This window comes from Cnephaeus nilssonii (assembly GCF_951640355.1).
Source record: "Cnephaeus nilssonii genome assembly, chromosome: 17".
NCBI lineage: Eukaryota > Metazoa > Chordata > Mammalia > Chiroptera > Vespertilionidae > Cnephaeus > Cnephaeus nilssonii.
Window position 1 is genome coordinate 5254530 of NC_137088.1, and position 25018 is coordinate 5279547.

At 50.1% G+C, this 25018-nt stretch overlaps 1 protein-coding gene across 1 annotated transcript in view; it reads left to right on the forward strand.

The window, feature by feature from the left end:
* The window catches only part of CNTN3 (contactin 3), a gene marked incomplete at both ends in the record, with an annotated part of 87740 nt that overhangs the window by 4573 nt on the left and 58149 nt on the right, over nucleotides 1-25018 (forward strand). The window contains one exon of the mRNA XM_079794624.1: nucleotides 12182-12357. Coding sequence (XP_079650750.1) covers nucleotides 12182-12357 — 176 coding nt within the window. The remainder of the gene's footprint in view (nucleotides 1-12181; nucleotides 12358-25018) is intronic.

The window sequence follows — 25018 nt, forward strand, 5'->3', positions numbered from 1 at the left end:
ACGGCAAAAACACCCGCATGTGGCCCGCGGGCCGTAGTTTGAGGACGCCTGGTTAGAGTATTTGTGTCCCTCCCTGAGCTTCCGCTCAGTTAAGTCATGTACATAGCTGATGCCAACAGTCAATGGCAACTGGGTCAGCATGAGGTCAGAAGGCCCACTTTTGTATTTTTTAAAATATATTTTTATTGATTTCAGAGAGGAAGGGAGAGGGAGAGAGGGATAGAAACATCAGTGATAAGAAAGAATCACTGACCGGCTGCCTCCTGCACGCCCCACACTGGGAATCGAGCCCGCAACCCATGCATGTGCCCTGACCGGGAATTGAACCTTGACCTCCTGACTTACAGGTTGATGCTCAACCACTGAGTTAAGCCGGCTGGGTGACCTTTGCAGTTTTTTGTTTGGTTTTTAATCCTCACCTGAGGATTTTTTTCCCCCATTGATTTTTTTAGAGAGAGTGGAAGAGAGAGGGAAAGACAGAGAGAAATACTGATGTGAGAGAAACACATCAGTTGGTTGGTTGCCTCCTGCATGAGCCTTGACCAGGGCCCCGGGCTGGGGAGGAGCCTGCAACCAAGGTACATGCCCTTGACCCAAACCGGGGACCCTTTGGTCCTCAGGCTGACGCTCTGTCCACTGAACCAAACCAGCTAGGGCCTTTGCATTGTTGCATCTGGAAGCTTTGCAAGGTCACTGATATCCACCAGCCCGTGTATTGAGCACCTACTGTGTGCTTTCAGCAACACAACACCAGGCTCCTGGTCAGCCTTGGCAGAGGTGGTGATGTTTTCTCTCTGCCGCTTCCTCTCCCTGTAGAAACAGGAAAGGTGTCAGGCCTGATGAAAGAGACAAGAATCTAGCATTTCACAAGCTGAATTCGGTCTTCAGACTTCCGGACTTATTTTCCTCTCTCGGGGAAATAGGAACGAATCAACTGAGCCAGACGTGATCCTGGAATAATTTTCCCAGCATTTTTCTAGGACGTTCTAACCTGTTGAAAACGCCTCCGTGTGTTTCTCCCCGAGAGGAAGAGGCCGCTAGGCATGGCCGTGAGCATAACAGAGACTCCGGGGAGCGCGGACTCGTGGGCGGGCTGTTTCCCTGTTGTCAGTCAAGTTTCATTCCCTGGCATTTGCCTTCTGAGTCATGTGACGACAAATGTGTCAACTGAAGAATTGTCAAGATACAAGATTTAGTCCTTCGGGCATTTCAAAACGGGTAGATTAATTAGGCTTGGAAACAGCAGGAAGGATTGCCTTTAGAAACCCAGACGTAGCCTGTCATTGTCCTTATTTCTTTGGACACTGGGTATTTACTGAAAAAAAAAACAGAGAGCAAGTTTCTAACCAGTTAACTGCCAGATATTTTGAATGTAATTAATGAAGGTCTGCTGCTTGCGTCTACAGACGCTTATGGCGTGCAAACGGCGCACTGTGCCCGTGGCACGTGTGCATGCCCGTGAAAAGGTTCTCCTGTTTGCAGAGTGCTTCTGATACTGTATTACGGGGCCTGGGGTGGCGTGTGTCGAAATGCAAGCACAGTCCATAGCCGAGACTGGAAGCGGTGGGACTTAGGGTGGGTTTTACGTCTTGTGGCGAAGGAATTGGACATGCAGGTGTTACGGAATGAGCAGGTATTGTTCAAACCCTTGGCTAGCCGACAGCGCCAACACTTGCATTGTAGCTGTAAGATTTTCTAACGTTAAGACTTCTAACCAGTAGATTTTCACTTAAACCCGAGGTTTATAGTCACTAGAAATGAAGACCTTAAAACAGCACAGGGAACCTCGTTTTTTTGTGAGAACATTAGGCTTTCCGGCCACAGGCGACGGCAGCCTGTTACATGTTACCTGCATAGGTTTGGCTGCCCGGAGTCATGGGTGTATAAAACCCCATGGGCTGTGATTGTAACTGGACTCTCACGGCACCTTCACTTACGGCCTGATTCTCCCCCCGGCCCCCTACCCTCCTGCCCCCAGGCTTTTGACTTTAAAGTCCACCAGGTAATGTTCTACATTATTCTTTAAATGTTCCGAAGAAAACCTGCTAGCTTGTTCTTAGGTTTTTACTATCCTTTAAAAACTACAGAGAAGTACTATAGATACGCGATAATTGAGGACACATAAAAGATATGGGGAATTTTCTCCATGAAGCAAGAGAGAATATGTTTTTATAAGGATAAATCTAAGCAGATACGTAGATAGGTAGTAGGTAGAGAGATAGATACATAGGTCATACATACACCACACGTACATATATACAAAGATAGGTAGATAGATGTATATAGATAGATACACATGTAGGTAAGTGGACACGTAGATAGATAGACACAGATTTACATAGGTAGATAGGTAGATACATAGATATATAGATACACACATGTAGGTAGGTACGTAGGTAGATAGATATACACACACGTAAGTAGGTATGCATGTATATAGGTAGGTAGGTAGATAAATAGATAGCTAGGTAAATACTTAGGTAGGTAATGTTCTCCATTAGGTAGGTAGGTAGGTAGATACAAAGCCGCCAAGAAGTAAAATTAGGGGGTTATGTGTAACCATAGTGAATGGAACCCAAACACAAGGTTCAGAACAAACTTTGTCTTACAAAGACTGCCCATTGCAAGCCCAGAGCCTGCCCTGCGGACAGAGGCAAACTTGTCTCAAGAGAGATTTCTTTGTTGTTATCCCATTGGGTAAAACAAAAAACAAACAAACAAACAAAACAACAAAAAACAGCCTCTTAATTGGCCCTACTAGAAAATCTGAAAGTTCAGAAATTCTCCAGAGAATCGCCTGTCTTGGGGTTTTATTCTTCCTTGTGCCTCTCCCCGCCGGAGCCCCGCCGCCTACGTGTGGAAGTTAATTGTGTTGGGCCTCCTCCTAACGCCAAAGCCGCGGAAGGAGGTGCCCTGAGGAGGCCTGCATAGCCCCTGTGAACAGGCCGGGGCCTCCGGCTCTCTTAGGTGACAAATGCCCTCCTGTTCGCTCACTGAAGACCCTGAGCAGGGGGGTCCCTGGGCTGGAGTGGGTAGAACGGGAAGTGCCACGTGGAGCAGGCAGGTAACAGACGCGCACGCGGCACCTTGAGCGGCGATGGGAGCCGCCCAGCGCCTGGCCACAAGCCCTCACAGGGTCCCCTCGCCTCTCAGCAGCGCAGCCAGCGGTGGCTGTCCCGGATCCGGGTCCGGTGTCACAAAGCTTTTTAGAGATGTCGTCTTTCTGGGCTCTCTCCACGTCCGATGTTGAGTCTGCTTTTCGGCCGCAGAAAACAAGTCTGAACGCTGACCGTGGCCACGTGGGCTGTTTTCAACCTTCGGTTCAGCTGGAGAGGCCGCTGTGCTGTCCAGAACGACACTGCAGCCAGATTTGGGGGGAAAGGGCAGGGAGTTAACAGGGAGAAAACAGGGAGTCTGGGGTTAGGTCAGGGGCCAGGCTCAAGGTCGGCAGCAGTCTGGATGCTCTTAAGTTTGGGGTGCTTCTTCTGTTTTGCTCACTTTAGGGCGGATTGGAATGAGGGGACAGAGGTGGCTCCCCAGAGGTGAGCAGGGGGCCGCCTGAGACTCCCGACTGGCATCGGCTAGAGAAAAGGGCATCTCCCCTGTTTGGGTCCTGAAAGGTTCCAATCATGTCAGGAAAATGTGAAATAAAAACACAGCGATGTTGCCAGCAGTCAGCCCAGGAGAAATGTACGGGTCCGGCCTCGGCCCTGGACCGGGGCAGTCAGGGAAGGCTTTCTCTTGGGGGTTCTTTACTGGAGTTTCTGAGTGGGGACGGGAGGGGTGACCTGCTGACTGACCACTGGCGTCCTCGGGCCCGAGGGGACCTTCTGAGGCCCAGGCCTGGGGCCCGGGAGGTGTGGCCTCGTAGGAGGAGAATGAGGGATCTGCTACCAGAAAAAGCTGAACCAGTCGCAGGAAACGTAGAAATAGCCAACCTCCACCCTCTACTGCCTCCTGGGATTAACTAAGACAGTCACTGACCAGTTGGAGCGGGGCCGTAACTATGGAAACCGAACTCGTGTTTTTAATCCCAGTGGAGCTGTAATCTCTCTTTATTGTTTAAAATGTACGTTTCAATTTATCAACACAGGACAGAATAGGAATCGGTGTCATAAAACATGGTCAAAAACCCAATTTTTAAAACATAGCATCACCATTACACTCATTTATATCTCCAGCAATTACTGCGGAAGCCTAACTAGTTATTTTTGGCTAAATTATGGAATATGCAAATCCAGACATTCTTGCTTTCAAAGGCTGCAATTATTCTCATCACTTCAGTAAACATATTAACAAACATTGCATTGGAACACAAACGCCTTTGCTTATTAACACGAAGCCGCATCTAAAACCACAAATTGCTTCTGTGATTAAAATCCTCATTTTCCCGTCAAGCCCCAAATAAAGTATTGCCTGTTGATTTAATAAGTGTTTAGTGTCGGCTGGTTTCCCAAACCCTACCCAGCCCCCTAAAGATTTTAGTACATTTCTTGTTCTCTTTTTTTTTTTGCTTTATTTTATGTTGAAGCCCAAGTGACATCTCTTTTTCTCTAGAATATGGCTTCATTTCCATTTTCCTGACAGATTTTGTGGGATCGTTCGGATATCCCTCGGGATGGTAACTTTATAGCGTCCGCTGCGGGTGCATGATATCCTGGGGTTATTTTCAGATGACCTGAAGGCACTCAATTTATTTTCAGGTTTGTTAGTTTCAACTTCAAAGGATGACCTTCCTGCCCTGGCCGGTGTGGCTCAGTGGATAGAGTGCTGGCCTGCAGACTAAAGGGTCCCAGCTTCAGTTCCAGTCAAGGGCACCAACCTTGGTTGCAGGCTCCTCCCCGGCCCGGGCCCTGGTGCAGGAGGCAACCAATCGATGTGTTTCTCTCACATGGATGTTTCTCTCTGTCTTTCCCTCTCTCTTCCATGCTCCCTAAAAATCAATGGAAAAATATCCTCGGGTGAGGAATAACCAAAAAAAAAAAAAAAGGGGGGGGGGCGGTGTGACCTTCCCTAACCTTGTCCTCAGGTTCTAACAGAAAATGGGATTTGGGACTTGGTGCCTCCAATTACACTGGCAACAAGATCTATCCATATTTATTGTTGTTTTGTCCCTGGGTGGTTGTGTGTAAGAGGTGCCCTGTGTGATGATAACTAGCGTGGTAAGTAAATAATGGCCAGTGAAGTAAATGAAAATGATTGTGCGTTGACGCCCCATCTCAGAGATGCGTGTCGATCAAGGGATGGCCAGCGTTAGGGATGGCTCCGTGGGGCCAGGTAGGGCCGGGTTGGAGGGTGGGATTGAGGCACTCCTCAGGATGCACCTGTGAGCTGCCACCGCCCCATGGCTCATGGCTACGGCGGGAATCGGCGGTGACTCAAGCAGCCGCCCTTCAGGGGAGCCTCTATGCTTCCCACCCTGAGAAGTCGGGCTCTCGTAAGGTTTAGCTCGTTAAGACATACATTTGTGTTTGGAAGGCAGTGGCTCACCCTCAGCCATCGATGTCCTACTTGATCTCCTGGATGCCACGCGGTATGCTTGTCATCATTTAGGAGCGATGTCTACCAGTTGAAATGTCTCCTACATAAGGCACCTTGTGCTTTTACTTACATTTATTGTTTTAATATGTTTTTATTGATTTCAGAGAGGAAGGGAGAGGGAGAGGGAGAGATAGAAACATCAATGATGAGAGAGAATCAATGATCGGCTGCCTCCTGCACGCCCCCTACTGGGGATCAAGCCCGAAACCCCGGCATGTGCCCTGATGGGGAATGGAATCTTGACCTCCTGGTTCATAGGTCAATGCTCCACCACTGAGCCACGCCAGCCGGGCAGACACCTTATGCTTTACATTCATGTTTCTAAACCTGTTGGTTCAAGGGCATGCATGATGTCTTAAGTAAACTATACCCGAGTTGTTTGGGCAAAAACTCCCGACCGACCCTGCCCTTCTCTGCGTGGGCTCCCCACTTCCTCACTCACTCCACCTGCCCAGCCCCGGGCCAGTCTGGTCGGTACTGGAGCGTCCAGTGGTGTAGACGATACAGCTGAGATTTAGAAGTGGGTCAGTCAAATCCCTGCTGCCTCACTGGGGGCAGCAGCGAAAGCAGACGTCCCCCTCCAGCACCCCTGCCTTCCTCCCCCCCCACCCCCCGGCCCAGAAACATACTCACACACACAACCTCCACTCGCTGGTTCGGGGCCCGCGAGTGCGTGGACTGAGGAGCAGCGGGTTTGCGAAGGAGAACCAGGAGCCACGTCTCCCTAGTGGGTTCCCTGACAAATTCCGGTTCGTGTAGAATGAGGGTCTGGACACGAAGGCTGGCGGCCAGGAGGAGATCACTCAGGAGGGTTCCGACGGAGGAAGATGCAGATTCGCTCCTGACCCGTGACCTTCCCACCAAGCTCCCGTCACCAGGTCCCTCTGTGTCCAGAGCAGAAGTCAGTGTCCCCCGACGGGAATGCCGGGGTGTGGCCCCCTTAGCAGCCACAGGGCAGCCTCCCTTTGCTGCATCCCTGCCTTCTGCCTTTTGGAATGGAATGTTGTATCTGTGAAGTTTTAAACAATGTCCACATCTCAGAAAGACTTCATTCAAGACTATAGAGTTCCTCGCCCTGACCGGTTTGGCTCAGTGGATAGAGCGTCGGCCTTCAGACTCAAGGGTCCCTGGTTCCATTCCGGTCAAGGGCATGTACCTTGGTTGTAGGCACATCCCCAGTAGGGGGTGTGCAGGAGGCAGCTGATCAATGTTTCTCTCTCACCGATGTTTCTAACTCTCTATCCCTCTCCCTCCCTCTCTGTAAACATCAATAAAATAAAATTAAAGATGAAAAAAAGGCTCTAGAGTTCCTTATGAACTTCAGGACGTAGACTCTGCAACTTTCACAAAGATTGTGAGCGTGCAAAACTAAAAGGCATCGTCTTTAAAAGCTTCCAGATTGATGTCCGGAACGTGCCCCTCACCTGTCACTCCTGTGCGTTTGAGTTCAGCAACTCTGAACAGGTGGATGACAATTGACTGCAAAAAATTAGTCTGATTTGCACATTTTTGGACATAGACTCTGTGAAAGACGGAGTGTGTGTGTAAGCCTTGGGTTTTTTCCCGTACAGATGAAAATAGAACCATTTACAAGATCGGGCTGAAACGAGACTGTTTTGCATTAGGGAATTAAAACTGTTTTCTCAGGCTAAATCGCAGGCCCAGCGATTTCTTCCATATTTCAGAGTTTAAGCAAAGACAGCCCTTTTGAATTCGCATACTTTCAGCAAGTGGAAAAACAATCAATATTTAATAAGATATTTTCTGTCACCTGGGGAAGGGCTCCATTAACGAGGACTCCTGTGGGAAGGTGGGAAATAATTGTGCGGCTTTGTGGAGAGAGAATGAGTGCACCCGCGCTCCGGAGGGGCTGCTGAAAGCGACGCCTCGTCCTCTGCTGTGGCGGGAGCACACTTCAAGGAGCCATTGCTGCCTTTTCCGGAGTGAAATGACATAGGGACCGTGTCCGCGGGAAGAAGACGGAGCTGAAGTAAGAAATATTTATGCAAACGGAGCAAGCTTTTCCATTTTGGTCCTTCGTCGGAACTTTGGGGTGATGGCTTTTAGATCGGAGACAATTACTGAGGTAGAGTATTCACCCCATACTCTACGACCCCTAACTCTCTCCAGCTAGTGCAGAGGAAGGAAGAACGGCTTCTCCCAATTCTTATTTATCTTACCGTTTTCCACATAGCCACTGTGTCTCTATCATTCAACTGAGAAACACAGGAACGCAGTTTTCAAATGCTGAGTCTGGCCACAAACATTCTATTTTTTTCCCCATTGATTTTTTTTTTTTTTACAGAGTGGAAAGGAGAGAGAGAGAGAAACATCAATGTGCGAGAGACACGTTGATCAGTTGCCTTCTGCATGCACCCCAACCAGGGTCAGGGATGGAACCTGCAACCCAGGTTGCATGCCCTTGACTGGGAATTGAACCTGCAACCCTCGGGTACATGCTCTGATGCTTTAGCCACATGGGCCAGAGCTGGCCACAAGCATTCTAACTCAGGAGCTAAACTCTCTTTCTTCCCCCCGATGCCAACTGAACTTTGTAGGGAACAAAAACACAAATACCCTTTGTCATGAGAAGACTCCATTCAAAACTGCATAATCAGCTACATCTCTCCTGACTTGAGCACAGAACAATTTTCCCACTGCACACCATTCACAGGTTCCGTTGCAGCCCGCCCCCTTGTGACGTCCCGGCAGATCTACTCTTTGAAGGTGAAGCCACCATGATTCTTGTTCAGTTCCGCTGGCTTCTCAGGCAGGTGCATGTCAGATAGTCCATACATGCAGACACGGTCGTCCACCTGGGAGGAGTGGCAGGAAGCCCTGAGTGAAGGAGGGAACAAATACAACCAAAAAATATTCGCGGGGGAAGAAAGAAAAATGAGGTGGAAAGATCGTTGGCCACCTGTGAGGGCGCCACCCCATTGGCCGAGTGGCTCCTTGAGCTACGAGCTTTGCATCCATTGTCTTCGTAAATGAAGTTATAGAGCAACCCTATGGAAAAGATGCCATTTTTTTCATTCCACGTGGTAAAAACTTAGGTCTAGGGAAGGTGAGTGATTTGTGCATGGTCACACAGCTGCAGGGAGCGTTTGCTTCTGGATCCCCTCTGGGTTCATTAGGCTGTGACCTGGCAGGAGTGGCCAGGGCCTGGGGCCTAACAGAGGTCAGGGAAGGAAACAGGAGAAAGTCCACCAACGTGAAACTTCATGAAGGCAGGGACTCATCTCACCACATCCTCAGAAACTAGAGAATTGCCTGACATACAGGAACTCGGTATTTTTCTCAGGAAGAGGTGGGAGGGAGTGAGGAGGGCTTTGTAATTACAGTTGTTGAACATGAACTGGGCCAAGTCAAGAGCAGGAGCTCTTACCTGCTTGTGTCTCCCAGAGTCTGCCCATGGGTGCTCCTTGGGTGTAAGGTGGGCCAGATCTTCTCCAACTTGAGTATGCTTAACAGTAAACACCTTGAATCCCTCTTAGGATGCCAACTCTGACCCAGTAGATATAAGATAGAGCCCGAGATTCTGCATGTCCAACAGGCACCCAGATGCTGGTGGTGATGGTGATGGTGATGATGGTAGCGATGGTGATGATGGTAATAATGATGATGATGGTGATGATGGTGACAGTGCTGATGATGGTGATGCTAATGGTGGTGACACTGATGCTGCTGCTGATGGTGGTGATGGTGATGAATGTAATAATGATGATGATGGTGATGGTGGTAATAGTAGTGATGATGGTAATGCTGAGGATGATGGAAGTGATGGTGGTGATGGTGGTGATGCTGATGATGCTGTTCCTCAGACCACCACTGTGTATCAAGCATACAGACTATTTGGACAGAATATAGATGGACAGTTTTCCTTTGTTTCATTTCCTTTTTTGAGTTTCTGTAGTTCTAGGATTTGGGGAGGAAGAAGATGAGAGGGTTAATACATGTTCATGGTTTGGCTTCCAAACTGTAAGGACAGAATTAAAGTTAAAATAGAAGAAAATGACCCAAAATGTTCATGCAAATATGAACTTGCCCTGGGAAGGATCATGCGAGAGTTACTGTATTGTAAACAGAGAAAAATATAGCAGATTCTTCTGCAAACGAGCTTGCAGCTCTTCCTTTTCCTTTTTTGTGATTTTGTTCTTTTTAAGTTCAAAAGAAAAGAGTTGGGGCCTGAGTTTTTTCTCTTACGCTTAATTTGGTCTCTCAGAAGAAATGTTGCTTTAGACCTAGGAGACTTGTATGTGAATAAAGAAAGACAAAGAAATTCTTGATTTTAAAAGGGAGCAAATGATACATTTTTGAGCACTAGGGACTAAACTTATGAATTTATTCACTTCCTTTAGTCTCCATCATTCAAGTTTCATTGCACACTATTTCAAATATAGAACATGATGTAGACATATAATCAAGAATAATGATGAACCTTTTTATAACCACAGCTCAGTTTAAGAAATAAAACAAAAAAATGCTAAATTTCCCAGCATTTGCCCTTAAATACATTCTACTTTCTCTCCATGAGAGCTTTAAAATACCTTAAGCTGAAGTGTATCATTTTCGTACATTAAAAATAGGTTTAGAACAGCCCTAATATGACTTGATGTGTTTTAAAACTTTATATAAACAGTATTAAACTGCATATTTTAATTTGCATTTTTATTAACCATAGCTTGTGAGACTTTTTCATGTTTATGAAATTTCTCACATTTTCGCAGTGGTATAATATTCCATTTAACTTCTGCACACCCACTTGGGATAAAGTTCGCATTTCATCTTTTTATATGTTTTTACAGTGCATAGTACGTCCAGGTTAAATATTCTAGACATTAATGAGACAAGTTTAGATGGTCCGTGACATGATTAAAGGACTCGGGCTGGAATTAAAATGGGTATCACTTCTGTTCTGGCCAATTAATACACATGGGACAGTTACCGACTCACTGAGCTGCTTTATTGAAATTCTCATCTAGGAAAAGGGCGTTATGTCGCCCATTTCCTCAAAATCCTCATAAAGAGAATATCATCATGGAAATTCTTGTTTTAATGTGCTAAAATTTATAGACTAGGTACTCATGTGGCTTTATTGCTAGAATTAAGTCTTAGGGAACATGGATGGCTCAGTTTACACAGTGGATGTGTTCTGGGCATGGTGGGACATGGGTAAGTTTTTAAAGGTGAAATATTTTTTTATCCACTCATCTACTGATGGGCAATTAGCTGCTTCCAAATCTTGGCTATTGTAAATAATGCTGCAGTAAACATAGGGCACATTTACACAATGGAGTACCACTCTGTTATAAAAAGGATAATATTTACCCTTTGCAATAGCATGGATGGACCTGGAGAACATTAGGCTAAGTGTAAAAAGCCAGTCAGAGAAGGATGAATATCATGATTTCACACATATGTGGAATCTAAGGAACAAACTGAACTACCAAGCAAAACAGAGACAGACTCATAGAGAGCAGGCTGACAGCTGTGATGGGGATGGAGGAATTGAGCAAAAAGAAAAAGAAAAGAAAAAAAAAAGAAAAGAGAATTCATGGACCTGGACAACAGTGTGGTGATTGTGGGGAAGTACTGAGTTGGATGGAGGTGGAAGAGGGCATAGTGGAGATAAATAGTGATGGAAAAATAAAATAGCCCAGCCGATGTGGCTCAGTAGTTGAGCATAGACCTATGAACCGGGAAGCTCATGGTTCCATTCCCAGTAAGGGCACATGCCCGGGTTGTGGGTTAGATCCCCAGTAGGGGGTGTGCAGGAGGCAGCTGATCACTGATTCTCTCTCATCGGTGATGTTTCTATCTCTCTCTCCCTCTCCCTTCTTCTCTGAAATCAATAAAAATACATATTTTTTTTAAAAAACTGAAGGTGACATCTGCCGCGATGTGTCAGGTGTTCTCACTGTTTAAAACTCCTGGTGTTCCTGTTGCAAACCCTTGTTTAACACCAGCTTCTTTCTCTTCCTTTCCCCCCTCTGGCTTCCTGTTGGTAAATATGGCCCTGGGGCCCGTGCCTGTTCTGGTCCGACCCCCGAGGTGACATTTAGGGATTTTTACCACCGTGTACTCTTCAGCAAATAGCACCGTGATGGCTTAGAAGAACAGTGTATGCCTTGGGGACAGGTATTTACCCAGACAGATGGAAATGGATAGCTGAGCACTTACCCAATTAGTGGATTAAATGTGCCCAGTCGGTCTGGATAAATCACAGATATGTGCCCTTCCCCGCTCCTGGCCAGCGTGAGATCGCCTGCCGCGTGCGAGGCAATTACCTCGACGTTCTACCTCTCGTGGCCGGCCCAGGCCGCGCCTGATTTCCCGGGCGAGCATGCAGCGTCGTTCTCACTTTTCAGGAAATCCCGAGGAGTCTCTCTGACTTCCAGATGCTGTGCTGCCCTGGTTTCTATATCCGTTGGCCTGTGGTTGCTGCTGAAGACCTCGGGCATGTACGAGTTGCAGTTATGAATCAGTGCAACCATATGTGCGTTACCTGTGGTTTATAGGAGAGGTGGTGTTTGAATGGACTTTATAAGGCTGATTTAATATATATATTATATATATTCAGTATCCTCTTGGGCTATATGTATATCCTAAGAGGGAAAAATCCTTGCCTTTTCTCCAGATGGCAGCTGAACGGGAGCGATATTAACCTGGGCATGGAGTCTCGTTACGAGCTGAACCGAGGAGACCTGGTGGTCATTAACCCCCACAGGGATCGGGACTCAGGGAGTTACCAGTGTTTCGCTACCAATGCGCTCGGAACCATCGTCAGCAGAGAAGCAAAGCTGCAGTTTGCCTGTAAGTGCCGGGCCACACCCCTGCAAGCCCAACAGCTAACAGCACGTAGCTGCATTGGTGCGGCCCCATGGGGTTCGGAAACAACACGTGGTTTCATGCATGTAGTAAGTAGATTGATGCGATGTAAATTCTATGATCTCTGTATAGACTGGGGACCTGAAACCCAATTGAGTTTTGTGGGTTTTTAAAAAATATACAGGGCATTTTTATTCATTTCAGAGAAGAAAGGAGAGGGAGGGAGAGAGAGAGAAGCATCAATGATGAGAGAGAACCAGCAATCGGCTGCCTCCTGCATGCCCTGCACTGGGGATCGAGCCCACAACATAGGCATGTGCCCTGACAAGGGAATCAAACTGTGACCTGTTTCATAGCTTGACACTCAACCACTGAGCCACACTGGCCGGACGACCGGATTTAGTTTTGATCTTCCCCATACAACCTGCGAACACTGTCCACATTGTGCTTCTTCTCACTGGTCTCCCTTCCTTTGCATCGGTTGTGTGTTTGTATAGGACGCCTGTCAGGGTGGAGACCTGCGTTGGGAGCAGGCCCAGGCCTGCAGGTCAGGGGTCTTTGCTGTGGGCAAAGGTCGCCGAGAAGCATCCTCGCTCGCTGCTCCCTCTGGCGGTCCCCACTCTGGGCTGTGCCACATGTGCATGCTTAGTGATGTTTCCTTATACCTGCTGGCCATGGTGATAAACCTGACATCTCCTTTATGGGAAAAGGAGTGAACACGGCTAAGTCAGCCACCGTACAGACACCTGTTTGTGTGATCTCATCGTCCCGATGTGGCCTCCAGGTGCTGTTGGTTTTCAGGTCACAGTGGCCATGCTCTGGAGCATGCCTGTTGCCTCCCCAGCCTCACTCCGGGGGACAAGCAACCATCAGGTCGGGACAGTCTCAGCAGCCTTGCCGTGTGGGCTTTCTGTTGAAAGACGCCTTGTGGCTGGTCCGAGTGCAGTGGTGTCTTACAACTAATTGATCACAGCCAGTTACAGATTTCTTTGTTCCTTCTCCACTCCCACTGCTTCACTTGACTAGCCTAAAAAAAAAAAAAAAAGAAAGACGCCTTGTGTCGCCAGCGTAGCTCCGTGGTTGAGCATCAAGCTGTGAACCAGGAGGTCATAGTTCAATTCCTGATCAAGGGCACATGCCTGGGTTGTGGGCTCGATCCCCAGTAGGGGGTATGCAGGAGGCAGCTAATCAATGATTCTCTCTCATCATTGATGTCTCCATCTCTCTCCCTCTCTGAAATCAATCCTATCTAATAAAGAGGGAATTTGCTAATTGACCCTCATGCTGTCACAAAGATGGCAGCACCTACAGCCAATAGGAGGGAATATGCTAATTGACTGTCCTGCCATCAAAGATGGCGGTGCCCACAGCCACAAGATGGTGGCACCCAGTCCCCTCAGCCCCACCTTGCACCTGCCTCCGGAGTCCCCCAATCCTCTCAGCCCCCCAGCTGCCCAGGGCCGGCCCCGGGCACAGGCAAGCCTCGGATGGCGGCTGCCCAGCCACACAGGGCCACCTGGGGCTCAGGTAACCAGGGCCGGCCGAGGCTTGCGCTGCCGGCAGTGGCAGCAGCAGAGGTGTGATGGGGCATCGCCTTCCCCTGATCGCTGGGTCGCCTCCTTCCCCTGAGCGCTCCCCAACTATGAGAGGGGGTTAGGCTGGGCTGAGGGATCCCCCTGTCCAGTGCATGAATTTTCATGCACTGGGCCTCTAGTAAAAATATAAAATAAATTAATAAATAAAAATAAAGCAATAGCCTCTGGCTTTATCAGTGCACCATTCATGCTGTATGCATTTAAAAAGCAACACATTTTGGGTCAAACACGATGCTTCCCAACCCAGTCATGCAGGAAGGTTTTGATTGTTCAAACTGGGGTTGTATGGAAGCCACCTTTTTTTTCTTTTCTAGGTCTGTGTTTTCTGCTTTTCCATGCGAGGGCGATAGCTTTGTTGCTTGCTTTTTGAATCATCAACATGGTTTATTTTGTAAGATGCCTGCAGATTTTATAAGATATTCATTACATGGCAGTATTATTTCAGGCTCTACACTTTGGGGGAAACGTTGATTGAGAAGATTCCTTTGACAGGAATCTTATTCACAGCTCTCCCAGGGTTTGCCGTGTTCGCCTCGCGATCCTCAGCTTTGGAGGGGCTCACCTGTACCTGTGAATGAGCAGGTTGGGGGACAGAGCCTGTGTCTGCATGGCCGAATTGATCGGGATTCTGCCAGGACATTCTCTCCCAGAGCACGTGGGGGTGAATTTTCATCCCAGGACCCTCTCTTGTGGTGGAAAACTGGAGACTAGAGTGTCCCCTGGGCCACTGAGGCAGGTTGGCTTGGGATCCTGGTCACCAAGACCTTCATTACAGGCTCACGAGCCCATTGGGGGGAGGGGGCACGGGTAGTGGGGAATAGAATCTCATCAAATTAACCCAAACTATGTACAAACCATGAGAGACGAAAGGGGAAGAAGAGCCTCCCCCTCCCCGTGATGGGTCTGTGCTGCGGGCAGATGGGAATGGTGTGAGGTGGGGCGGCCGAAGGACAGTCATTCGTGTTCACGGGAGCCATCCTATCCCAGGCGCCCTAGACTCCAAGAAACAGGGTGGCGTGTTTTGATGAATAACGATCACTGGCTGGTCTGTTGTTAGATCCAAGGTGATGGAGGATGCAAACCAGGGGCCACCGGGAACCCCCTGTGTTACACAGCGGGTGATGGCTGGGGGAGACGGCACTTAGAAACCTGAGATCCACCTGGTGTAACCTGGGGGCGTTTTTCATGTAGACGTGCATGGGGGTGGAGCCGGCTGCCAGGGCGGGAGGCGGGGGAGAGGACGTGACTCCTTGGGGAAGGACATGCGTGTTGAGCATGCTGACTGGATGCACCGCCCACGATCTACCTGAGAATCCCTTCTCCCCTTGGTTTGGTAGCGATAAAGTGACCGGTCAGCCAGCACTGCTGTGTGTGTGTGCACGTGTGTGTGTGTGCACATGTATGTGTGCGTGTGCGGGCCATGCCCTGCCCAGGGCACCTGGAGGAAACCCCCAAGGCTTCCTCTTGTCCATGGCAGCCTGCCTGGGTCTGGCCGTGTGCGCGTGGAGAGAGGGAAGGCAGTTTTTATAATCCTTACAGATACCTCGGGGGTGCCGACACGGCTTGCGGAGAGCAGGGGCGTGTGAGTCGGGACGGAGGACAAGTTCGCATGGCGTTCTTTAACAGCTGATGGGGATAGCTCCACCGGGGCTCCCTCTGTTCCCCGGTGGTGTCCTGGGAGTAGACGGGAGGCTTCCTGGGATAGACCCGTGGTGTTTCCTTGGAGCCCCGGAAAGTTCTTGCTTGGACATCCTCTGCCTGCTGTTCTGTGACTCCCCACCTCTGGTCCTGGGGGCCTGTTTCTTCGTCGCTGCATCCCTTCTCCCGAGGCCTGAGAGCGGTGTCTTTGCGGCAGAACCCTGCGGGTCCCCCTGAGCGAAACCTCGCCCGGGAGGTGGGCAGCTCCGGGCGGTGTTTAAAGGTAAACCAGAGGCCGGTGCATGGCGGGGCCTGCACTCAGCCCTCAGCTCAGAGGCGGCACAGTGTGTGTGTGTGTGTGTGTGTGTGTGTGTGTGTGTGTGTGTGTGATGGGGGGGGGTGGGTTCCACAGGGGACCGGGTGCCATCATTTTAAGGCCGCTGTGTTCTCCCGCTACGGGGAGCTTCCTAAAAATACCCGGCAATTTCTCCTTCCACGGGAGCACCTCTGTAATTGAGCCCTGGCTTAATGCGCATCCATTATGCCGCTAGGATTCTATTTTGCAAATGTTGGGAAATGTCTTTAAAATCATACCTGAAATCCTGTGATTTTCACAGTCATGATCTCTTTCGTGAGATTATTTCTCCCTCTCTTCGCCCTCTTCCTTATTTTTGCTCCACTTGCTGTCATGTTCTCAAACATAAAAATAGCTCTTAGAAGCCCATCACTCACTGCACGTCTTTCCCTGATTCTGCATTTGATGGAGGGGCCTCCTGTTTGTCGGTTTTAGGATGATTGGATTTGCAAGAGATGTGCTAAAGCATCCCTTGTTTTATTTTTTTTTTTCTTCTGTGAATTGCCTGCCCGAGTCCTTCGGGGATAAAGCAAAGAATATGCTACTCCAGGGCATAGTACATCTTTTTTTAAAAAAAAAACTCTGGTGTAAATTATACCTCAGGACATTAATTTCAAAATCTCAAAGGACAGTGTTTTATGAAATAGAATATATCATCACTTAAGTTATTTGATTTGTTAAAGTACCTGATGGAAATTTCCTGCGGCGAACACTAGTCCGTGTTCTTGTTCGTACCTGCAAACTGTGCCGACTGTCCCTCGCCCACTCGGCTCTTGGCTCTCTGCTCAGCAACTCTGACAGAGAACAACCGAAAGTCAACAGGCCGTTTCCTTCACACTTCTTTATTCCTAGTATCTTGAATATGAATCCTTTTAAAATATTTTTATTGATTTTTAGAGAGAGGAAGGGTGAGAGCCAGAGAAACATCGATGTGAGAGTGAAAAATATTGATTAGCTGCCTTCTGCACGTCCCCTACTGGGGATCGAACCTGCAACCCAGGCATGTGACCTGATGAGGAATGGAACTGTGACCTCCTGGTTCATAGGTTGATGCTCATCCAACTGAGCCACACCGGCCAGGGCTTAATTATGACTTCTTGATGATCAACTTCAAAAGTTTTAGAATAACTACCTTTCAGATTATTAAATTTATTTTAATTGCATCGGCTGAAAAGGTTTCCTAAAAGTCTGTCTTCAGCTCCAGGTTATCCAGTACACAACTTGTTCATGAAAAGTCCCTCTCCACCCGTGACCTTTAAATGACTTTTCCTCCACGACAGCAACAACTCAGGGGACCTCGGGCTCCCCCTGGGATAGGTGTTGATGATTGGACATGAAATTAGCATATTCTGGGTTTTCCCCTCAAAATAAGCATGTCTGTCAGGGCACCCGAGAGCTTCATCATCGTCTGTCTTTCTTGACTGTGAATGTGGTTGTTGTTAATATTGTCATCACGCTTTTCCTAACACCATGTTCTGATGGTGTCAGCAGTCAACATCCTCTTATCTGACGAGGCCCCGACGTCCTCGGCAGGAATTCCCAGTAAGACTAACAAAGTGGCTCATCTTCTCCCTCCGTCCACGATCCCGGCTGCCCTCTCCCTCTCCCTCTCCCTCTCCCTCTTCCGTCTCTCCCTTTCCCTCTCTCTCTCCCTGCTACAGGAAGGGCATTTCAGCCTTGGGAACAGCATGTGCTAAGGTGGGAAAAGCAGGAGGCACAGGACATTCAAGGCCTGAGAGAAGTTGGATGGTAGGAGCCTAGATTTGCGGAGACTCGTGGAGGGAGACACAGCTGAGAAATGACCGAGACCTCACACGCCTCACTGAGATGTGGGGCCAGTGGAAGCCGCTGGGGTGGACACACAGGGAGGGGGTGGACAGGCAGAGCGGGGGTGGGCATGCCGGGTGGGGTTGGACACGCAGGGAGGGGGTGGACACGCAGGGAGGGGGTGGGCACGCAGGGAGGGGGTGGACACGCAGGGAGGGGGTGGACAGGCAGAGCGGGGTGGGCACACAGGGCAGGGGTGGGAGATTGCACTTGGATGAGTGTCGGGCCGTTAGATGGAATGTGCTGATGAGTGGCTGGGAAATGAGGAGGGAAAGGAGGGAGGAAGTGCTCGGGGATAGACGTCCCGGACTTGGGGACAGATTGGGGGCGAGGCAGACGAAAGAGGGAGAAGGACAGTGAGGGCCCTCTGGGCCTGGGAGGGTGTGCAGGGTGGCAGGGGCTCCGTGGAGAAAAGGGAGTGAGCCCCAGGAAGGAAACTCGCTACAAGACCCGGACACAGGCCTGGTTGAGGAGGGGGTGCCCAAAGGAGTCTGGTCTGTGCGACGGGGAGGAGCAGGCACTTGGTGACCCAAGAGAGACATGGGCTGAGGCGCACACGGGGCAGATGGTGTCGGCCTTACCGGCACTCCGTCCGCTGTCGGAATGAAAGGTCCTCGGCGGAGCCCGGGCTCTGCAGCCAGAGGCGAATCGACCTGGAGAGAGAGGGAGAGCGGGTCCTGCCGGGTCCTGCCATGTCTGTACGGCTGTGGGTGAGGAACCATCCAGGCCCGTTTGCCCCTTCATACGCCCGGTTACATGCACACCAGTTGGTATACGGGTCTGTGGGGCTTCACGGCGGCAGCGAGGGCACAGATCAGAAATGTTGGCAGCTGCCCCTTTGCGGTCAAACGTCCCTGTTCCTTACCTTTGGGGACCACTGGTCTCCTCTCTGTGCCCCTGGCTGGGCCTTTCCGGAAGGTCCTGGACATGGGGTCCCGCAGCCCATCAGCTCCTGCGCCTGGCTCCTCCCCGGCCACGTGGCCTCTGCCTCCAGGACTAGGATCCCCCATGTAGCAGGCGAGCAGCCGTGGACTATGGGGAGACAAGTGGGCGTGGCCGGGCTCCAGTAAAACTGTATTTGTGGGCACTGGACATTTTGTTTCGGGTAATTTCCCCGTGACATAAAAGCAATATTCTTCTTGATTGTTTTCAGCTAAACCATTCTTAGCTCCGAGGCCGGACTAAAGCAGATGGTGGGGTGGGGCGGCCTCAGACAGACAGAGTGTGGGGCGACCTCAGACAGACAGAGTCTGCCAACTGCCTGCCCATGAGCCCCGGGCACGCAGGACGCGTGAGCTCCTGGCCTCATCGATGGCTCTGGCGTGTCGGAATTGCCACTGCTGATTAGAAATGGAGAAGGTAGAGTGGCTGAGCATCGACCTATGAACCAGGAGGTCACAGATCAATTCCCAGTCAGGGCACATGCCCAGGTCGCGGGATCGATCCCCAGTGGGGATCATGCAGGAGGCAGCCGATCAATGATTCTCTCTCATTGATGTTTCTCTCTCTCTCTCTCTCTCCCTCTCCCTTCCTCTCTGAAATTAATAAAATATATTTTTTTAAAAAGAAAAGGAGAGTGCTGTGTCCCTGGAGCTCACCAAATTAGCAGCTGCTCCCTCCCTCTCTCAGTCTCTGCAGAATGTTTTTAGATGGATTCAGCGCGGGGGACCATTCGTCCCGCTGTGCCTGGGACACGTTTGCTTACACCTGCTTTCCCTGCTAGTTGATGCCTGTTTTCGTGTTCAAATTGTCTCGATGAAGAGGCTAAGTTATATGGCCGACCCGGAGCGAGCTGGTCAGCCCGCACAGAGGAGCTGCGGGGAGCCGCCCCGGGGGGAACACCCCTCCCCGCGCCCGGCAGCGGGGGAGGCGCTGCCTGTACCCACAGAGCCTCTGTGGGAACCTGAGGGACCCCTGTTTGGATCTTGGTATCAACTATGGCTGCGTTCCACCTGCAGAATTAAAAACACACGCACTTTCTGGACACAGAGAATTATTTATCCAACCAGGTGTCTCTTTTCTTAAAAATGGTTAGAACGTCAGAATGAAGTTTATGACCTGAATACAAGTCAGTAGGACTTTCTCCCGGTGCCCGACTCTATTCTAGAGGTTTTCCCTGCTTCACCTTTGTTCATTGCTTAGCTTCTCCTCATCGGTTTGTCATGTATTCTCTATCCTTCCGGGCCAGGCAGAGTATGTTCTTAAACAGGCCACGGCACTGGAAATGGAATGAGGTTGTGTTCTCTCAGGCTTCCGTTACAAACGCTAAACGCAACGGATGTCTCTTGGTTAACAGTGAGTGTGCGTGTGGCACACTCGTAAGGAGCCAAGGTAAGCATGTCTTCTTCGGCTTCATGGTTGTAAAGGGGTAGAAGGGATGGTCTGGAGCAGCCCCGGCCCCTAGACCACAGCCATGTTGACCGCGGACGGGTGGGTTTGGTGGGGGCAGTTTCTGGGAGGGTGCGCGTGTGACCCGGTTGAGGTGAACGATATCGTCCTGTTATGCCTGTTTCACCGACGAGAACACCGAGTCTCAGAGAGCGGAGGGGACTGGCCTTCGGCGTGGAGTTGATGGTCAAGTGTGGCCGCAGACGGGGGCCAGTTATCTGCACCTCAAAGGTGTCGCCACCGGCGGGCACCTGACTCTCACATCGGTCTGAGGGGGCAGGTATTTCCCGAAAACCGTTACCCCTTTGGAGTACGTTAAGCTTTTGCAAGCAATCCAGACACTTTTTAACAGCTTTCACCCTCACACCAAATGGTGACTTCATTGTGTTTCCCCACCAAAGTCAGTTATATCGTCTTATTTATCATAGGTTTCCGTAAAACGTCAGGTCTTAATAATAAAATTATCCATCAGCTACTGCAATTTCCCTCTTACCTCAGAACTTTATTAAATATGCTATTTTAATATGAAAATGAATATTAAAATGAATATTAACATAAGCTCCACCATTCACAGAGGGTAGCCTATCTGTGGAAGAAATTTTTTAAGCTTGGTGTTTGTTGGTCTTCAGAATTATTTTCTTCGCTTTATAGATAAAGTGTGTGGAGATGGATTTCATTTTCCTCTGAGTGTGACCTCTTAGTGACTTGCTATTTCAGCATAAATGCAACATGTTAAACCCTCAGCCAGAGGAAATGAACACCACGCGTTCATCTGCTGGAAATGTTGTAGCCGAGTCACAACAAGGAGATGGAGAAAGTCTGTGTTTTTTTTCATCAAAAATGCGAATTTGCCCCAGTGAGACTTCCTGCCAGTTACTGGCTGCGAGTTGAAGAGATGCCGAACCGCCCACGGTTTCAGGCCGTTTCCTTCCCTCCGCGGGGACTGGGAGTGGCAGGTGCTCTCCCCCGCAGGGCCCCGTGGCCAGTGAGCAGCGACCCTCTCCCCCTGCCCCTCTGCCCCACGCTGACCTGACGGCCTGGTGTCAGGACAGAACTCCTCAGCTCCCAAACAGATACCCCATTCTCACATCTGTCTCCCTCGTGCAGGCCCATTGAGGCAAGAGAACCCGCCGTGCCGCCAGGACGCTGCGGGCAGAGCTCGCTTCGGTTCTGCAGGCCCCAAGTTAAGCCCCTGCAGAGCCTGTGGGTAGATGCCCCGGGCAGGGACCACCATGCGGGTTTTGTCACTCAAGTAATGAAAGTGGAATCGTCTTACCTTGCTTTCTTTTCAACAGTTAGAACTTCATTTAAAAAATGCTCTGTGGCTGGTTGGCGTGGCTCCGTGGTTGAGCATGGACCTATGAGCCAGGAGGTCACAGTTCAATTCCTGGTCAGGGCACATGCCCAGGTTGCGGGCTCCATCCCCATTGTGGGGTGTATAGGAGGCAGCCAATCAATGATTCTCTCTCATCATCGAAGTCTCTCTCTCTCTCTCTCTCTCTCTCCTTCTCCCTTCCTCTCTGAAGTCAATAAAAACGTATTTTTAAAAAGTGCTCTGTGCACAGTGAACGGTGGGCTCCTTCCCGCCACGTCCTGGGTGTCCAGGCATCCAGCCCCTTGCGCCTCCTGCGGTGTTTTAGTGCTGGCCCCGAAAAGCAGGGATGCCAGCCAGTCCAGCATCTGAGGATTCCATCCACACACTGCGGATTCTTTCCTATCAGAACCTATGGTTCTGATTTTCCCTCCCCCCGCGCCCCCCCCCCCCCCCCACACACACACACACGGCTGTGAGATAGTCTACAACACAGACCAGAGACTCAGTCTGGTTCCTATACCTGCAGCATCAGCTTCCCCTGGGAACTTCCTACAGAAGCACCTTCCGGGCCCCACCTCAGAGCTGGTGCATCAGACACACACGGTGGGCCCAGGAGCCTGCATGGTTTTTAAAAATATATATATTTTTTATTGATTTTAGAGATGAAGGGAGAGGGAGAGAGATGTAGGAAACATCGATGAAGAGAATCATTGATCAGCTGCCTCCTGCATGCCCCACAGTGGGGATCGAGCCCACAACCCAGGCATATTCCCTGACTGGGAATCGAACTGTGACCTTCTAGTTCCAAGGTCGACCCTCAGCCACATGGCTGGGCAGGAGCCCGCATTTTAATAACAGCTCAGGGGGTGCTGCCCAGGGCTCCAGATGACGCATGTCCTTCCTAATGGTTTCTATGACGACCGTTTAGGCTTTCCCCAGCCTTTGTTTTGTAAACAGTGCTTCAGAGGAGATCTGTGTTCTCAGATCTTTGGGGGAGAGTGATAGAAGTCAGCACGTTGCTCTCCAAGGTCACCCCATCCACATATCCACCGAGGGTATGGGATTTTTCTTAGCATTTCTGAGCAAGCTTGCTTCTGCTTTTTCTTCTATAGTCTGGGAACTGGAATCCTTGAAAACATTTTAAAGCTGTACAGCAGAAACGGCGTATGTATAAAATATATTTCTAATAGCTGCAAAGCAGTTGCCAAGCTTCCCTGCCGATGAATGAGCACCCGGGATGAGTTCCCGAAAGTCTCCCGCGTTTGGAAGCTGGAGCCCTTCACTCTCAGGAGGTGAAGCCACAGACACAGCAGGGTTGACCCTCTTACTACTAAATGATTACATGACGACTTATGATTATAACCCATTATTGTAAAACTGAAGGCCCGGTGCATGAAATTTGTACACGGGTAGGATCCGTAGGCCTGGCTGGTGATGAGGGCCCACTGGGGCCTTCCAGCTGCCGGCCGGGGTCTTCCTTCATTCCACACCGCCCCCTGGTGGTCAGCACACATCCCAGTGAGCGATTGAACTCCTGGTCTCCTGGTCGAACTCCCGAGGGGACACTTTGCATACTAGCCTTTTATATCTATAGATTAAGAGATGCACTTCTCTGTGCTCTTTAGAGAAACATGTCACTCCATTGCCTGGTGAGCCATCATTTTCATGCTCGTCTCTTGCTTGATGACAATGTGCCAAACCTGCTCCTTGAAGGTTATGGTCCTGGGTCAATATCTGGGGCTCCCTGAGTCAGGGACTAGTCAGCTGGGCTCCTGGATGTTTGGAGGAGGCCGACTCATGCCAAGTTTCGGTAAATGTCAGAATGGAAATAACTTCAGTTCACCCAGACTTACATTTTCATGAAGGACAAAGGATGTCGGAGTGTTTTCTGACTATCAGGTAGACCCCCTGTGTCTGAAATTTCAGTGTAGGTGGCCCTCAGCTAACCCCCCCACCACCACACCCGCCCCTCCTGCCCAATCAGAATCCTCAGGGGTGGGACCTGGGATCTTCACTGGAAACTCCGCTCCCTTGCGGATTATCATACACCAAGGTGGTTTTTATTCTTCTCTCTATTAAAAATGATGGCTGGTGTTCTTCTTAATTGAGCAAAGATGATTAAAGAGATTAGGGCTCTAGGAGAGTACATAAATAATTCAGATGTAAACTCTTCGCTGCAGTGGTGTGATTTACTTAAGACTCAGAGCCTCATCGGAACCTAATTAATTGGATGTTCCGCCCTTTCCTCTTACTCTGTCCTTCCTGTGGCGAGGTGAGTGGCAAAGGAGTGGCCCCGGGCAGGCACAGTAAGAAACCACAAAGACTCGATGATAATTTTACTACACGATTCATCGATATGTACGGTTTACACCCAATAGCTGCTGAAAAGACTTGCATTGGCTTACAGAAGGAAATTAATACAAGATAGGGCAAGCCCAGATGAAAGTATGGGAACATTTATATATACATACACACATGGTATTTCAGAGAGGAAGGGAGAGGGAGGGAGAGAGAGGAACATCAATGATGAGAGAGAATCATTGATCAGCTGCCTCCTGCACACCCCCTACTGGGGAGGGAGCCTGCAACCCAGGCATGTGCCCTGACCGGGAATGGAACTGTGACCTCCTGGGTCATAGGTTGACACTCAACCACTGAGCCACGCAAGCCAGGTAAAAATAGGAGACCATTTAAAAGGGTCAGAGGCATGTGGGGGGTGTTCATGCTAACGGCTGGGAAGAGCCCTGCTGGCTGCCACCGAGACACAGGGCCTGTAAATGCTCCGTCTTGGACATAGACGGCGTGTCCAGCTGCCAGATGAGGCTGGCTTCTCCTGCGTCCGGGCAGAGGGGTGTGCGGATGAACAGGGATGGGCATTGTTTATTTAACAGAAAACAAGGAACGCGTTGCTCAAGATGCAGGAAATGAGTTGTGAGGTGCGCTATCTGGTAGACGTGAAGGCCCTTCGTGAACAGGAGCAGCCATGGGGACACTGCGTGGTCTGGGGGCCTGTGCTCACAGCCGGTGATCAGTGTCCTTCCCACGGCTGGGAGTGACGTCCCGTTTCCTCTTCACCCCCAACGGCCCGCACGTTCTCCCGTGTCACAGCCGGGAAAGCTCAGGTGTGTGGGGGGAGGTGACGCCTTCTGAGCCGCTCAGTGTGCAGGTGGCATCCGCACGCAGAGCCTGTGAGGGACCCTACGCTCTGCAGGCTCAGCAGGTTCGCCCGCCCGGTGTGTGTCCTGGTGCCGGAGGCGAGGTAGGAAATGGCACGTGTGGGGAGCAGGACGACTGGTGTTAGTATTCACAGTGTCACCGTCTCTCCTTTCCCAGGCCCCGTCCAACGTCAGGCCCCGCTGACGGGTGCCCTGAGGCGTAGCCAGTGTCTCGTGGTTCTGGGGTTCCTCCGTGGTGTTGGTTAGAGGAAGTCTGTGTCCATCTGTCTCCCGCATGGCAGTGGTCACAGCATGAAACGGGTGTTCGCGTGAACATCAACCAGGAGGAACCAGGAGATTCGTCTTACTCTCA